A 16,540-nucleotide genomic window follows, 5' to 3' on the forward strand; every position below is an offset into this window, starting at 1 on the left:
AGCTCCCCAGAAAACTGTTGCCTGAGATCTCTGGCTCTTGCAAATGAAGGGTCTAATATGGTGCTTGAACCCCAGCAAACTCCAATTTGATCACAGCTGTGTTCGGAAGTATTTGGAGAAATCCACCAGAGAACACTTTCTAGATACCTTGCAAAGGAAGTTCCAGTAGAAGACAACTCTTGTTTCATTCATGGCTGTATTTCCAATGCCAAGTTCACAGTTCAACACCAAGGTCAGAGAGACTGGGCAGGAGGCATTTAAGGATGGGATTCTGGTAAACAACCAGGATGTGGCAGAATTATGTGACTCACCAATGATGATCCAGGTCCACAAATCTCTCCTCTGAGATGGGAAGGAGGGATTCTTCCTCTCTATCACTGCACCCCCATAACTGTCTCCCAAAGCAGCTTTAATCCTCTCCCCATGGGGCCAACAAGATGTGCCCCAAAGCCTTGACAACATTTGGCGCTTCAGCAAATCAAGTTTCCACGGCCGCAACCTCAACAGAGCCGTTTAATGGACTGCATCTCCTGCTCCCTCTAAATGCACGCACACACAAAGCCAATTTCAAGCAAAGCAAGCTGGATGGGATTAAACAACTCAATTTAAAAGACTGAAAACTCAGCTGCTTCCAGTGCAGTCCTAGAGAAGTCGGCAATCAGCAGAGCTCTCCTCTTCTTTCTGTACTGAAATGAGGGCCTGGCTATGCGGTGAGTCACTCCCAGCTCACAGGCAGAACTGTGTCCCGTCCACCTGGGCCTCGCTGAGTGAGGAGGCAGGACGAGGGGCCAATGAGGGTGGGTGTGGAAGAGGAGGTAAGGCAGGCAGGGGGATCAGGAGCATGCACAGACCATCTGTTTGAGATTTTTCTGGAAATGCAGAGAACCTTCAGAGGACTGAGGGGCTAATGGCTGGCTTGTTGGCTTTTCTCTCCAATCCAGGTTTAGAAAAGCAAATCCAGGCTGTGGGGTGGCTACCCAGGGTCTCATGTGAGCTTGGGACCAGCCCAGGGGGGACCCAACTGCCTCATTCCAAGGAATCTGTGAGCAATGTTTCCTTATGTTTTGTCTAATCCTAGCCCTATCCACTCCCCTGTTTCTATTGGAAGTGTGGACAGGTCTGTCAACTTATGCCTCTACGGCTAGCCAGAGACATAGCTCTGCCCACTGCCCACAGTGATTGCTAGTCAGAAAAAGGAAAGAGAGGGGCGAATCACAGCTCAGACCATTAGCATGAAGAGCTGGTATGGATGGAGAAAAGGGCTGTGCCCAGTAACTACTGCCCCTTGGTTGAGAGGCAGGCGCTATCTGCCCTTGTGAATGGATACGCCCAGTAACGACTTGGTTGAAAGGCAGGGAATCAATGAAAAGAAACATCCTGACTCAACTCCGGGACAAATGCTGCTGTGTGGCTGGGATGGTACACAGCGAAAAGACTCTCTTGCAATGACCATGACAAGAGGACGTGGAGAGCAAGACATCAACCAACCAACTGGGCACATCTCAGCGGGGAGACCCCCAGGCCACGCCAAAGGAAGGTGGAGTAGCTGGCACTGAGGACCTACCTCGTCGGATTCATCTGATAATGTCTGGAGTAGGATGGGGAAGAGGCTGTCTGTGTGCCGGAACATCTGGAAAGCAGAGAAGGGGCATTTATGAGCTCCCCTCCCCCTGTACTGGCTTCAGTATCCTGCTGGTCTGGACAGACCCCTTCTCTTCCCCTGCCCCCTTCCTCCTCCCCCCCCCCCATACATGGAGGGTACCTCACATCCCCTGCCATACTAGAACCCATACAGCCACCTCAAACCTTCCCAAGCATGGGCAGGCCTGGGAAACCAAGGTGGACCTGGAAGAGGCCGTCTGGTATGGAGGGGTTGCCTTGTGGGGTGGGACTGGGCTCACTTTGCGGGGAGTCTTGATGTAGAGGTGGTACAGCCACTTCAGAACAGCAATCCTGGTCATCATTCCAATGGCCGTGTCTTTGAGGTGGCAGTTGAGGACCTGCACGATCCCATCGAGGTGCAGGGTCACTGGGGCCCTGTCAGTGCTGCGGGCGAGATCAGGACAGAGAGTAAAGGGAAAGTAGGGCCCCACATTGCCCCTACCCCACAAGCCACATAACTTCCTGCACACTTGGAACCATTGCCCTGGGGCACGGCAGGCAGGCCCAGGCAGATGGCAGACATCCTCACTTGGCTCAGGAATGGGGCTTAAAGGAGGTCTTGTTTCTCTTCTGCCTTTCCAAACGGGTTTGGAGCTCATGACTTGAAGCCAAGCTATGTACACGAAGGAGAAGATCAGCCTGCTGGATCCCCACTCTTTACTTCCTTCTTTCCAGCACGAGGCTGTCTCAGACAGGCAGAGGGTCCTCTCCAACTGGCATGAAGCTGGCCTGCTTGGACTTACGGGCTACACCTTGGATGTTTAGCATTCTCAGGGCACAAAGCCAGACTCTACTCATGAAGTTTACTGCTGAAGCAAAGCCATCCTGTCCCAATAGTGCAGAGGGGGGACCCTGAAAACACTCCCCAGCATCCAACAGGCCCTTCATGGGGCAACTGAAGACTGTTTCTTGAGTTAAGTCAGGGACTGTGGCTTGTCTTCTTGCCATTCTGGCAACTGAGCACAAGACTTGGCCTAGGAGAAACCTCGAGAGCCACTTCTGAGATGGAAACCCTCTGATGAGTTGGGGAAGAGGTAGCAGAGGCTCTGCTATAGATTGTTCAGCTCTAGCTCCAGTAGGGCCAGGAGGACTCTTGGCTTCCTCAGAATAAAGTCCTGCTTGTCTGTGCTCAGAGAAGAATCAGCCCAAAGTGACAACAGTGCAGGCTGCATAAGGACCAGGCCAGGCAGCTCTGCTGCCAGGCTGCATAAGGACCAGGCCAGGCAGCTCTGCTGCCACCTGTACAAAATGGTCTTCCGTGGCCTTTCTAGGTTGCTCAATTATTCATGTGCATTGGGAACCCAATGGCTGTGCTCTGCTCACCTCCCTGCAGCCTCTGTGCAGCTCATGTGATGTGAATTCCTATAGGGCTCGATTTTGAGCTCTGGAACTGCTAGGTGGAGTTGCTGTTTAATAGGGCTTGATGGTCCCGGGTGCCTGTTAGGGGGTGAGAGTGGGCACAACCAACCACAGGGGCCAGATCTGGGCATGAGATGCAGTGACACAACCCAGGATGGTGACTCTGGGTTGGGGGGCGGGGGGAGAAGGAAGTGCAGCTATCCTGCTTTCCCCAGAGGCTATGTGACTGAAAGTTCTTGGTGTGTTCTGAGGATTTCCAAACATCTCACTGCTTTGGTGGCCTAAGACCCCGGGAAAGCAGAGCACAGACGGGCCCAGGGTGCAGATGCAGCCCCTAGTCAAGCCTTTAAATTGCTCTCCAAGGCTCACTGTACAACAGAAACACAGATGGGACTGTACATTCTTTGGTTTAAGTTGAGAAGGAAAAAGAAGCAGGTAAAATTAGTTTAATATGTTTCACCTGACCCAAAATATCTTAAGATATCATTAGTATTTCAACATCCAACCAATATGGCAAATGTAAGGATTACTAATCAGATGCTTTACATTCTTCTTTGTGTCCTAACCTCTGAAATCCCGCACACACTTCCCACTCAGAGCACGTAGGAGCTCAGGTGCTCAGCATAGCAATCCACGCCCGGGCCTATTCAGCATTTCCTAATCAGATCTGACAATTTCCTAGACACTCCCTCCCCTTTGCTGATAGCCAGCACTTCCTGTCTGATCTGCAGGTCTCTGTTCCCCATCCTGGCTGTCCTCCTGCAGAACTCCTTCCAGAGTATTCTCTGTGGCTTGGACTTTCTCCTCAGGGCACAGATTTTATAGTCAGAGCAGCATTGTTTCAGAGGAGATGCCCACTGCAGCCCAGGGGCTGACATGAGGCAAATGAACAGTGAAGGGAAGCTGCCACCACCTCAGCCTGTTCTTCCCCAGACCCGTGCCCTGAGATCTGCAGTAAGCACCTTTCTAGCAGGAGCTGCAGAGTGTTCGAGACACTACATGGGTGTCACACGTGCTCTGTGCCTGCCAGACCATTGCCACATCTCAGCGGAACCGCCGGTCTCCCTGGCAGAAAGGTCTTGCTTCACTTACCTGGCAGGCTATGTTTTACACTGGCCTACCAACAGCCCCATCTTGGAGCAGATAGAAAGTAGGAAGATCGCATCAAGACCAGGTCTCTACTCTAATAAACCTCAGGGTGAGGGAAGCACAGCTCTGATGGCAGAACAGGGGAATGATGAACTGATACTCCCCCAGTAGCTTATGACCTGAAGTCCAGAGACATTAGTGACCTGGCCACGGTTCCACAGCCAGGAAATTGTGCCAGCCATCTGAACCTGAGCAGTCTGGCTCCAGAATGGTCCCACTCAGCCCGACGCCTTTCAAGGGTGCAGGCTCAGAAGAGGCTCTGGCAGCATTACATCCAGTGACTCCTGGCAGGGGCGGCAGAGAGGATGCCAATGTGTGTACAGCATTAGGTGTCAAGGAAGAAGGGTGTTCAACAGACTTTCTGGTGTTCCTGGCTTGTCAGAAGAGCCGTCAAAAGTTCCATGTGGGGAGGAAGGGGCTAGCTGGAGGGGCCTTTGTGTGCCACATTGTAAATCCAAACAGGGCCCCATGCCACACCAGGCTGAGGGTTGAGCTCTAATTCATGTGCATCTCCTTCAGCTGGTGCTGTGTCACAGTCACACAATGAAGGAAGGAGATCATGGAACTGGATGTACAGATACTGTCCAACTTCCCCCACGGGAAGTGATGACTAGAGCAAACCTCTCAGGTATAGGCCTCAGATCGCTGGTGGAGCAGATGTCAGCCTCACCCAACCAAAAACTTCGTAACTAAAAGGGACTTCATAGTTCTTGTAAGTCAATCCTTCGATGCAGAGATGAGCAAACCGGGGTCCAGAGACAGTGTGAGATGAACCAAGGTTCTGAGGCCAAGAGCTGAGAACTCATTCCCTTGTATGGAAACATCTTCCCCAGACTAGTTGAAGATGAAGGTCACCGAAGTAGGTAAATGCTGGGCACCAGGTAGACTGATTTTGGTGCCTGGGTAAGGATGTGTGCCCGAGCAGAAGGCTCTCAGTGGTTCTGCTGGGTGGGCTGGCTGCTGAACTCTGCACACACTAGGGCTTGGGGGAGAGGGAGCTCTGGGATCCTTAGCCCCTCCTGGAGGAGGCTCGCTGCACAATGTGCTCAGCTCGCTTCTCCTGGGCTAGAGCCTAAGATGCGACAACTTCCACTCTGGCTAACCTTACCCATCAAGAACAAGAGGGAGCTCGTGAAGTTTAAAATACATTTCTACATTTGGTTCCAAAAAGTCTAGACAACTTACTCCTGGGGCTTCTGAGTTATTTCAAGGTGTCTGCAAAACCCCATTTTCACCAAGCATTTTCTCATAAAGCATCTCGTAACGAGTGTCTTACATGTGTACGTACAACAATTTCCAAGTGCATGGTGCTGCTGTGGCTATTAAAACAGACTTACTGAATAATGCTTCTGATACCACCAATAAATAATACGTTCCAGTGGTTCTCTCTGGGAGACAGCACTTTATTTCTGTGATGTCTAATTTTTTTATGGGGCTCCCATTACAGCTCTAATCAAATTAGAAGAAAGGTAAGTCTAAAAATAGACTTGTTTCTGAATTCAGAGTTGCCTTTTTAATTTTTTTTTAATACAAGATCATTATATATTCTTTTCAATCAGCAGTTGCTGGGAGCTGGGAAGCACTGATTTCTAGGTCGTTCTGCTTGCTTACATATAGGACAACGGGCTATTCCAGAAGAATAGCACTGTGTCACTGAGCACAAGAAGGGAGACTTCACACAGCAACACCTGTTGGAGAACCTGGACCAATGAGTGTCATCGAGACCAACAGGCAACTCTGGAACTCTCCAAATGTGCCTAATGAGGCTAAGTGCAGAGGTTTGGTGACGAACAGACCCAGCTTGAATTCTCACTTGGTTGCTAATTAGCTGAGTGGCTCTGAGCAAGAAGTTAGCCTCTCTGGTCGGTCTCTTTTCCTGTACAATAATGAAGAGTTTTGTTTTTGTTTTTTGGTGGTATTGGACTTATTTCCAGGCCTTAAGCTCTTGCTTGGCTTTTTCATTCATAGCTGGCACTCTACCATTTGAGCCATACCTCTACTTCTAGCTTTTTGTTGGTTACTCAGAGATAAGACTCCAGAGGATTTGTCTGCACAACCTGGCCTCAAGCCACAATTCTCAGATCTCAGCCTCCTGAGTAGCCAGGATAATAGGCATGAGCCACCAGCACTGGGTTTGAGAAGTGTTTTGTGAGAATGAAGGTAGTAGCTGAGAGTGACAAAATGCCAGGCACTGTCCATGTTTCTCCCATAATAGCTGATGCTATCATTACACTTGGTTGATAAGCCCGGCAGTCAGGATGTGAACCAGGCCCTTGACTCCACCCCCTCTAGCATTCCCAGGAGAAATTGCGCATCTGATGTGCACACACTTATGGTGTAACTCCTTTCTCCACAGTTGCGTTGGCTGAGCCTGCTTCTTCCATCCTGGTTTCCTCTCCCAGGGAGGCCAGACTTCAGCTTCCATGATCTTCCCATACTCAGGAGGGCCGAGGAGCCTGGAGTCCTCTAATTCCTTCTCTGCCTTTACTGCTCATCCAGACCCACAGTGTCTGGTGCCCTTGCTTCTCCAGGCCACATGCCTGGACCCAGGGCTTCCCCTCACAAGGGAGAGGCAGACAAGGGAGATGAAGGCAGCTGTGCGCTCTCCTTTCGTCAGTGATCGCTCCCTCTGTCTAGCTGAGCAGGGCAAGCACGGCCTCTGAGGAGCTCCCTCATCTCGGAATCCCCGAGGGTGGTCAGAATTTCATGTGAATGTGTGTTTTCCTAGACAGGGGGGTCCACAGTATTCATCAGTCTCTCTGAGGGCTCAGAATGGTCACCATTTTTGGGTTTCCGCCAGGAAACATGTTCTACCCTCAGGTCTCCCATCTGGCCTCTGTACCTGGCTGGGCCTGAACTGAGAGAAATGGGTAAATGCGAGCGGTGCGCCGGGCAAGAACCTAGGAGACGGCAGGGAGCATTTTGTTTAGTGTCACCTTGAACAATGCCACCTTGTCCAAGCTCAGCCTCTCTCTGATGGCACCCTGGAATAATTAGGCAGTGGGGCCTGGGTTCCCTTATTCCTCTCTAGCAGAGAGGGCTAGGGACTCAGACTGTGCTACTGCCACAAGACCCCCTGAACCAGGAGTGAGAAAGTACTGGATGGATTTGTTCTGGTGTGGCTTTTTAAAAGGGTACTGTAGGATTTGGCATCAGCTCCTGAAGGACAGGTATAAACCAAACCTGGTGTCAGCTAAGTGGTTCCTGGCGGCAGCACAAGACCTGAGGCCTCTACAGGCCCAGCCCCGGCTGGGCAGTGGCAGCCCCAGCTCCCAGGCCAGGCAGTGGAGGGTCATGCCACCTCGCAGCCTATCCATTATGGCCCGCCTCTGCCGCCTCCTCCATCTCCCCACCTCCTCCATCTCCCCACCACCACTCTCTTGACATGTGACATCTCTGTGGCCTGGTTTACATGGCCAAGTCTGCAACAGAAGTTTTCATTGCCAGAAGGAGCCCCTAAATCGAATCCTGCCATTCCCGTTTCCAGTGCTGGCTCCAGTCTCTAGGACCAAAGCTGAAGCCAGCAGAGGACTCATGGCTCTCTAGCATTTCTGCCCAGCTTCTTTAAGTGTCCACTCCTGCCTCCTTCCCTCGCTGGGGATGGCCCAGAGCTCTTGCTGCCTTCCTCACTCACCCATACTCTTCCTTCTAGCCCAGGGTACCCGAGTGTGGCTCAAGCTATATACCCACAGGCTATTTTTGTCTCACTGCTCTCCTGCCCATTCCATCCCATCCGTCAGCAAATCCTAATCAGTCCCTTTGAAACACATCTCCTCAATGTGAGCTTCCACCCCTTCTCACGGGGGTGGCTGCAGTGGCCCTCCAGCCTCTCTGCATCCCCCTGAACCCCTCCTAAGCCCATTCTCTATACAAAAGCTCCCGATCCATTCCTCCTCATCCTCAAAATACAGCTAACAGTGCTGCTGACCTGGGATTAAACACAAGCAAATCTAATGATTTTGGCTAGAAGATTTAGTACAGGCCATGCCTTGGGAGCAATTTCCATGTCCATCACTATGGGTCATTATTCTCAGCCCGTGTGCAAGGCTTCACCTGGGGCACCAGGCACTGTGGCCTGTGCTCCCAACACCATCTGTACAGCAATCACCCAGCCCCCTTTCCAGAATGTTCCACCACAATGACTCCTGACCCCATTCTGGTAACTTTCTGCCTACTTCTCTGCCTCTTTACTAGAGAATCTCAAAGGCAGGGGTGCATTTGAGGGGAGAGAGGCTTTTTAATCTTCAAACCTGATAGGCTGAACGCAGACAGGTGCAGATGACCAGCATTTACCAGCCTGCTGCCTGTTGTGGGAGCAGACAAGGGTATTCCAGTGCTGCGGACTTGAAAAGACCTTCACCTTCGGTTCTTAGGGATAGGATTAGGGAAAGAAAGACTCTAAGGAAGAAATGAATCGTAGGAAAAACACCACCCAGTCAAGCCATGCGGATACCAATGCCTCTCCAAAGAAACAGGGCCAGGAAGGTCCAAGGGACTCAGACTGGAACATAACTGCGACACTCCCTCCCCAGGGGATCCCATTACCCTTCAGGAGCATGGTGGGAGTTGGCGAGGCATGGGATTGTTCGTCTGCTTGGCCTGTACTGCCCTCCTGTGGAAGGCTGTGCTATGACAGTTGCCCTAGGATGTTGAGCAGTTCCTGCACTTGGAGTCCACCACAGTCTTGGCATCTGTGTTTAGCTAGTCTCCCATCAGCCTTTCCCTTGTTGTTCTTGTAGCCCCACAATGTTTGGACAAGCAGAATCATCTGCAAATGTCACTGCCATAACCTAGCCTGAGCTGGGTTTATGGCCAGGCAGAATGGCACACACCTGTAATCCTAGTATTTGAGACTGAGGTAGGATTGCTGAATTCCAGGCCAACCTGGGCTAGACAAGACCTGGTCTCAACATCCCCCCCACCCAACCCCAAAACAAAATGAACACAAAACCAAGTGAATTTACTAACTTTGAATGGTTTCTAATCTCTCTCTCAAAGCTATCTGGTCACAGGAAGTTGGCAGGCTAGGCTCGCAAAAATGCCCTCTAGATCCCCTCCTTAGTCATCCTTTGGACATAGGAGTTCCTGAAACAGAGGCCTCAGCAGTTTGCCTTGGGTCTTCCCTGCAGTCCCCCACACTCAGGAAAGATGTGGGCTACTTCCTTTTCAAACACTTCTGACTGGAACGCACTGCTTACCTGGCTGGGGTGAAGACATTGATGCCACTCCCGAAGCTAGAGTCACAAGAGCCATCTGGACCTCCTGGGAGAGGAAGCAGAACAGGGTGTCATGGAAGGCTATTTGGGATATTGTATGACAGCAAGCTTTTTGTTGGATCAGATGGAGTTTCTCAAACTTCTTTTCCCCTGACCTTTTGTTTTTTACTTTAAACTGTGATCCTCACAAGTACGTAGGATTACAATGAGTCAACCACACCTGGTTGCTAAAATTCTTTTTAAACATAATACTGTGAAATTTGTGAAATTTATCTAATCACTTAATCTCAATAAAAATTATTAAAAGGTTCTTTTTAGACACTGAAAGTGTTTTGATATTGATTATGCTGGTGATTACATAACTCTAAATATACAGAAGTCACTGAAATGTACACTTTAGGTTGGGTATAAATGGTATGGAAAGTATGTCAATCAAGGGACTGACATTGGGAAAGACTTAACTGCAATCTGCCTGCCTTTCTCCATAGGGCCAACTCAATTCTGTCACCTGTAGTGACCTTACTGCTACACAACGGGGAAGAACAGGGTCTAAGTGGCATCATCAACAATGGCTTTTATCCGCTTAAAGAATATCCTTTTAAAAACTGCAACCTTTTTATTTTGGAATGTAATAAAGTTTCCTAAAGAAGCAAGATGCTCCAGCCTAGGGCCAGAGGGAAGGAAGGTGAGACGCAAGCGCAGTGAATCCTGGCAGGACAGGTATGGCAGCATGTCCCTGGAGGCCATGTCCCTCTCAGAGACATCTCTTCATTTGTAGATGAACTGCTAGGACTCAGAAATTCATTTTGCACTCAGCCAGTTCTCCTGAGCTCCCTCCACATGAGGATCCCTATAAAGCAGGGCTGCCAGGGCAAGGCCCAGACATGTGATTCAGCAGACCCTACGCAGTTGCCCTGTAGGGAGGGCCTAGCAATTCATATGCACTTGCAGCAGTGAAGAGCACTCGGCCTCCCAAAGCCTCACACGGGATGTTAGTCATCCCTCCAGTGTTTGCCAACTTGATGAGTAAAAGGGAAACTGCTTTACTCTGCAGTCTTCTGATTCCCACTCACACAGAGCATCTTTTGTTGCCCTTTTGTGTTAATTCTTCTTCAGAGCTGTAGGCTGATAAGCAGGAACTCTGCAGCCCCTTGGCTTCAGCTCAGGCTCTACTCCTCAGTGACTAGCCATGGGATTTGGGGCAAGCCACCTGACCCTGCCTCCCTTCCTCCACTGTACACCACAAGGGGGCGTGACAGTGCCTACACCGTAGGCATGTTATGGCGACACATGAACATTTGTTAGGTGTTTATAATGATGCCTGGCACATCCTGAAAGTGATATAAGCATTGTTTTTAAAGTGGTACTGGGGTTTGAACTCAGGGCCTTGTGTTTGCTAGGCAGGTACTGCACCACTTGAATCATGCCTCTAGCCTTTTTTGGGTTATTTTTCAGATAGGGTTTCATACTTTTTGACTAGGTTGGCATTGGACCTCAATTCTTCTACCTCTACCTCCTGAATAGCTGGGATTATAGATATAGCCCACTATGCCCAGCTTGTTTAATGAGATAGGAAGATAACTTGTTAACTTTTTGCCTGGGATAATCCCAAACCATGCTTTTCCTGATCTCTGACTCCTGAATAGCTGGGATTATAAGTATGAGTCACTGTGCCTAACCTAATCTTTCTTTTTAAAATTTAAATTTTATTGTAAAGGTAATGGACAGAGGGGTTACAGTTACATAAGTCAGGTAATAAGTACATTTCCCTTCTCTCATTTTCTCCCTATTTTTTTCCCTTCCCAATCTCCCTCCCCACCAAATTGCAAAGTTCATTTCCAACTTAGCGTCTAGTAAGTATCACTGTTGAATTGGTTCACCCTTCGTCCCCCCATTTCTGTGATTCTCCTTTCTTACTGGTAGCGTGGCACAAACTGTTGAGCACTTACTTGCCTAATTAGGTCCTAAATTGAAACCTCAGTACCACAAAAAAGAAAACAAAATTCTTAGCAAAAAAATTAGAACTTGTGCCTAAGTAGCAATAACAATCTATTTGGAACACAGGGGACAGGTGGGTATGGCAAAGATTCCAGGGAACTCTGTGACAAATTACCTTCTTTCTCAAAACAAACATTTCAAGATATAGAGGACCATATTATTCCATGTCCCTTGGCACACAGTCTGCTCCTAACTTAAATGATGTATATAAAACCCTTCAGTCAGGGGCATGGTGCATGCCTGCAATTCCAGGGCTTCAGAGACTGAAATAAGAGAATCTTGCATTGGGGGATGGCCTGGCTTATATGGCAAGACCCTGCCTAAAACAAAACAAAGCATAAACAACAAAAGAGAGAAAGGAAGAGAGAAAGAAAAAAAGGAAGAAAGAATGTATCTGTCGCCTTTGTGTCCTAGGAATATAAATCCTGAATAGCTATTTGGTAATACTAAGTACTTATTTACTCTGATTTTCTGAAGTGCGATAATGGCATTGTGACTGTTTTTATAAAAGGCATTTTGGTCTTTAAGGAACACAATCATTTACAGGTGAAATGGTATGGTGTTGGAAATGTGCTTCAAGTTAACTAAGGCAGGTGGGGGATGGGAGAACAGAAGCAGAAACACTGGTCACAAGTGGATGAGGGCTCAGCTGACACAACCTGGGGTCCCTCATGCTTTCATTCATACTTGCTGGGCGTTTCCTAGGCCCTTCACAAACTCCTTTAATTCTCTTAATCACTGTACATAGTTGGTTATCTCCATTTTACAGATGGGTACATTGAAGCCTTGGCCAGTTATAGGCAAATGTAAGTGTTTAAAGTAGGCTCTGTTAGGCTATGATGGATGGTAGGTTAGGTGTATCAAATGCATTTTGAATTCATGGTATTTTCAACTAGCAGGTTTAGCAGGATAGAACCCTATTAAATTCAGATGGTATATACCATATGTTACATATGCAATAATATGGTTTGAAACTCACAGCCACATGGTACCTTAGGTAGTACTAGGTATTAAGAAATATGGAATCTTAGCCTTAGGCTGAGCAATGGAGCCATGAATATTGGTACGTACCTATAATGTGTTCAGGAAGCTGAGGCGGAAAAGGAGGATCGTGAATTCAAGGCCAGTCTGTACTATATATGAAGACCAAAGTGAGGCTAAGCAGGAATCAAGTGAGCTCAGCCAGGACTGGCAGTTTGTCCAACCCCCAGAATCTTTGCTGTTGTCAGTTGTGAGGCTTGAACTCAGGGACTGGGTGCTGTCCCTGAGCTCTTTAGCTCACTAGTGCTCTACCACTTTGAGCCACAGTGCCACTTCTGGTTTTCTGGTGCTTAACTGAAGATAAGAGTCTTAAAGACTTTCATACCCAGGCTGAATTTGAACTGCAATCCTCAGATTGAATAGTTAGGATTACAGGCACCCAGTTGAACCCCCAGAATCTTTGCTGTGACACCTGAGGCAATTGGGGATTATCACAGGATTAAGTGGGGGAGGCTACATTGTATAACCTCCCAAATAGGGCTAAGCAGGAGCTGCCGCAGATGGAGATGGACTGGGAGCAATGGACTCAAAGGAGGGGTCTAGACTGGAGGCCTCAGCTCTGGGGTCCAAGGTGGGTATGCACACATGTGTACTATGTAGGCTGGATATGAAGAGCCCAGACTGAGGCCAGAAGACAAGACAGGCAGTTCCTATCACAGCAGGTGGACAAAGGTTGAACAGTAGGAGGTGCGGAAAGAGTTAAGTTCTGGAGGCTCAGGCTGGGCTGAGCCTGTTCACTGTCTAGCTGGGTTATCTCTGGCATGGCTGGGACTCTTTCCTAGGCATCTTGGTAAGAATGTGATTAGTTACAAGCTGAGAAGGGCTATGAGTGAATGTGAAGCTGTCAAATTAGCTGTTGCCATCTCTGGGAACGACGATAAAATGTGCTTTTCATCTGCTGGAATTGCTGTTTATGAGGCAGTAAAACCCAGAGCCAAGCTGCCAGAATGTGTCCTGGTTTGGGGGAATGCTCTCCTGAGCAGGCAGCTGCTTGAAGAATGCTTAACTGAGAAAGGGTAAAAAAACTGCATTGGCCGGGAATCGAACCCGGGCCTCCCGCGTGGCAGGCGAGAATTCTACCACTGAACCACCAATGCTCTGGCTCACAGAGAGTGTTTCAGCTGCCTATCATTACCCACAGAATGGAGCAGTTCCTTCTAGACCGCTCCAATGTAATCAAAAAGGGTGGGCTGCTAAGTATACTTGAGGGGAAAGAGGTATTAACTCTGTGTGTGTGTGTTAAATGAGATCTAATTCATATATCATAAAATTTCACTTAGTAGAAATGTACAACTGGGTTTAAAAAATACAATCAAAAAGGTGTGCAAACATTATTGCTACTTAATTCCAGAATATTTCCATTACTCCTAAAAGAAGCCAGGATCTGTAAGCAGTTGGTCTCAGGACCCACCTCCCCTTAACCCAGACAACCACTATTTTACTTCCTGACTTTGTAGTGCGAGGCACTAACTTTCATGTTAAGCCAAAACCAAAGCAAAGTTAAACAAGGAAAAGAAAATCCCTCAATTCTCCCCCAAACCAGATGTGTAGCTGTTTTAAGATGTATGATTTAAATTATGTATATACTAAAAAATTTAAAATGTCAAAACTTTGACACTGATTGTCTTTTGGTTGAAGACAAGTCTTGCTGCTTTGTATTTTTCTGTTTTGAAAATGTTCTAAAATGAAAATAAAACAAAAAAGAAAGCCACAATAAAGTGTCTTAGTGCAAGTTCATAAAGCATGTTTAGCCCTGAGACTTTTAATTTCTCTTAGCAAGAAAGCACTTCTCTTGAAAGGCCTGTACTAACTTATTTCCTCTTTTTCCAGGAGTTACTTTAAAAAAAAAAAAAAAAGTGTGTTTAGCTGCTTGCATTGGCCGGGAATCGAACCCGGGCCTCCCGCGTGGCAGGCGAGAATTCTACCACTGAACCACCAATGCTCCAGCTGTGGGCTGTCCTGCCTCCAGCTGTTTTGCTTGTCTTACTTGCAATGTTATTAGCAGAGCTGCAACCTGACTCCTGAGGCAGGTCCAGCTAGGAGTGCTTCTCACTTCTACTAGTCACACCCACAGGAGGCGGACCCATGGGCGGTCACTGATAGTCTGCTCAGATATTCAACAGAGAAACCCACAAATAGTAAAGGGAGAAAATGCTTTTGGCTCTTGCAGAAAGCTCTAGCCTTTATCCTTACAGACTTGCATCTTGAACTGACTGCAAGGGAGGTGATCTGAGCTCTCTCAGTGAGGACAGGGTCAAAGAACTCTAGACAATGTTTGAACTCTAGACAAGGTTTAAACTCTAGATGCCAGGCAATATAAAAATGGTTGCACTAGGTTATGGATAAACACAAAAAAATGCCTCAAGAATCTGAGTGGAACACAGTAACTTATTATTTTTAAAGACTTCCCGAACACTGATAATGACTGTGGCAGTCAAATGGCTGATGTCAAAGGCCAAGAAAACAGAAGTCCTGTGCAGCCTGGTGCTCCAGCCAGGTGCCACACAACGACTCACTGTGGCGTACCCCAGAGAAGGATTAAGGGCAACATGCAACTGATGGTCTCCTAGGTGTTAAGAGCATGGGTGTGGGGGGAAGGGTGTGACGCGAATCTGACCATGCACTAGCTGCTAGGGCCTCAGGAATGGAGATAAACAGTTCCTGCTTCACTGGGCTGCTACTAGAATTACATGAGGCTGCAAGTCAAGTCCCAGGACCTCGACCTCAGGGCACAGAAGGTAAAGTGGGAATGTCTACTCACCACGAGCTGTGCCTTCCTGCTTTGCCAGGGAGTCCTCAGGGTTGAGTTCAGCCTGTCTCTGAACTGTTGTCTTTGGCTCATCTGGCTCATCGTCCTCCGTGGTGACCAGCTTCATCAGACTCTGGTTGCACACGTTGGCCACCTCCTTGATGCCTGTGTCACTGATGTAAGGAGTAGCCTTACACAGTCCCCCTTAGGCTTGATGTCTCTGGTCTTCCTGGTCAGGGGCTCAGTCCTCCCCAGAGGCTGTCAGTGGGCAAGCAGGCAGTTTGACCCGAGTCTCCATTACCCCAGAGCCTCTGTGAGTGGTTCTTCCTTCTGGGGTGGGGTGGGGGGGAGAGGGGGTACAGAGTCTTCCTACCAATAGGACTTCTACCTATTGAGGTGTGCAGTTGAGGTTAGAAGAACAGAACTTTGGTGCCTGTAAGAGTGGCCTCAGGTCTGTAATTAAGCAGATATGGTTGGGAATAGCCAGCTTTCCATTGGGATACCAGTACTGAGCTTGAACTCAGAGCTTTGCTCTCTTGCTTAGCTCAAGGCTGGTGCTCTACCACTTGAGCCACACTTCTACTTCTGGCTTTTTGGTAGTTAACTAGAAATGAGAGTCTCAGAGATTTTTCTGCCAGGTTGGCTTCAAACCATGATCCTCAGATCTCAAGCCTCCTCAGTAGCTAGGATTACAGGTGTGAGCCACCAGTGCCCTGCTCCAGCATTCCAAATCCATGTTAAGCCCCATCTCTTTTTTCCTAGATGCTAAGGACTATTTGGAGTTGTGAAGGAGATACCAAGGGAGCCCCCTCCCCTCTCAGGGTCCCTCTACTTCACAACTTCCTCTGAGATTGCCCTCCCTGCTTTTCCCTGGAGTGAAGGATACTTTTCTTGCGGTCATCATAGGCCAGGCAGGGCAAGACAGCTGTCAGGATCCCTGAAGAGTAGGGCAGCATGACTCGGCCAGCTAGCTGGATGAACTCCCGCATCCAGCACATGGCCGTCAGCTGGATCAGGTCGTCTGGAAGTGAAGTCGGTGGGTTCTGGAGGGGTTGGCTCAAGCAGCCAGAGACCCTCCCAATGAATGCATGCTCGAGCAGGACAGCGTTGAGGTATGGGGGAAACACAGGCTGAATTGCTTCTAGCCTTCCTTGCCAATACTCCCTTGCCCAAGTGCATTGGCTTTTTCCAAAGGAAAGTCCATGTGGACAGTGGGCTGGAAGGGAATGACCATGCTGGGCTGGACTGCAGAACTAGCCCTGATTCTCTGCCCTCTGCAAATCCATGCACCCCTGTGATGTGATTTTGAGTCTCATTTATCTAGAAGTGGTGTTTTTCCTACTTTCCTTACCCTTTTTCTCTATCT

General features: G+C 48.5%; 1 protein-coding gene and 2 non-coding genes across 4 annotated transcripts in view; all 3 read right to left on the reverse strand.

Moving 5' to 3' along the window:
- Window positions 1–16,540, reverse strand: part of Vac14 (VAC14 component of PIKFYVE complex) — a 93,387-nt gene that overhangs the window by 58,888 nt on the left and 17,959 nt on the right. For both annotated transcript variants that reach the window (XM_042700984.1, XM_042700983.1), the window contains exons 8-12: window positions 16,061–16,195; window positions 15,187–15,339; window positions 9,369–9,432; window positions 1,902–2,046; window positions 1,565–1,630 (exon numbers count right to left, since the gene is read on the reverse strand). In XM_042700984.1, the coding sequence (XP_042556918.1) occupies window positions 1,565–1,630; window positions 1,902–2,046; window positions 9,369–9,432; window positions 15,187–15,339; window positions 16,061–16,195 (563 nt within the window). The remainder of the gene's footprint in view (window positions 1–1,564; window positions 1,631–1,901; window positions 2,047–9,368; window positions 9,433–15,186; window positions 15,340–16,060; window positions 16,196–16,540) is intronic.
- Trnag-gcc lies at window positions 13,452–13,522 on the reverse strand. The gene has a single exon. It is a non-coding gene; the product is annotated as a tRNA-Gly (tRNA).
- Trnag-gcc lies at window positions 14,297–14,367 on the reverse strand. The gene has a single exon. It is a non-coding gene; the product is annotated as a tRNA-Gly (tRNA).

Source organism: Dipodomys spectabilis, unplaced genomic scaffold (genome assembly GCF_019054845.1).
Source record: "Dipodomys spectabilis isolate Male_0828 unplaced genomic scaffold, ASM1905484v1 ptg000273l, whole genome shotgun sequence".
Classification (NCBI taxonomy): Eukaryota; Metazoa; Chordata; class Mammalia; order Rodentia; family Heteromyidae; genus Dipodomys; species Dipodomys spectabilis.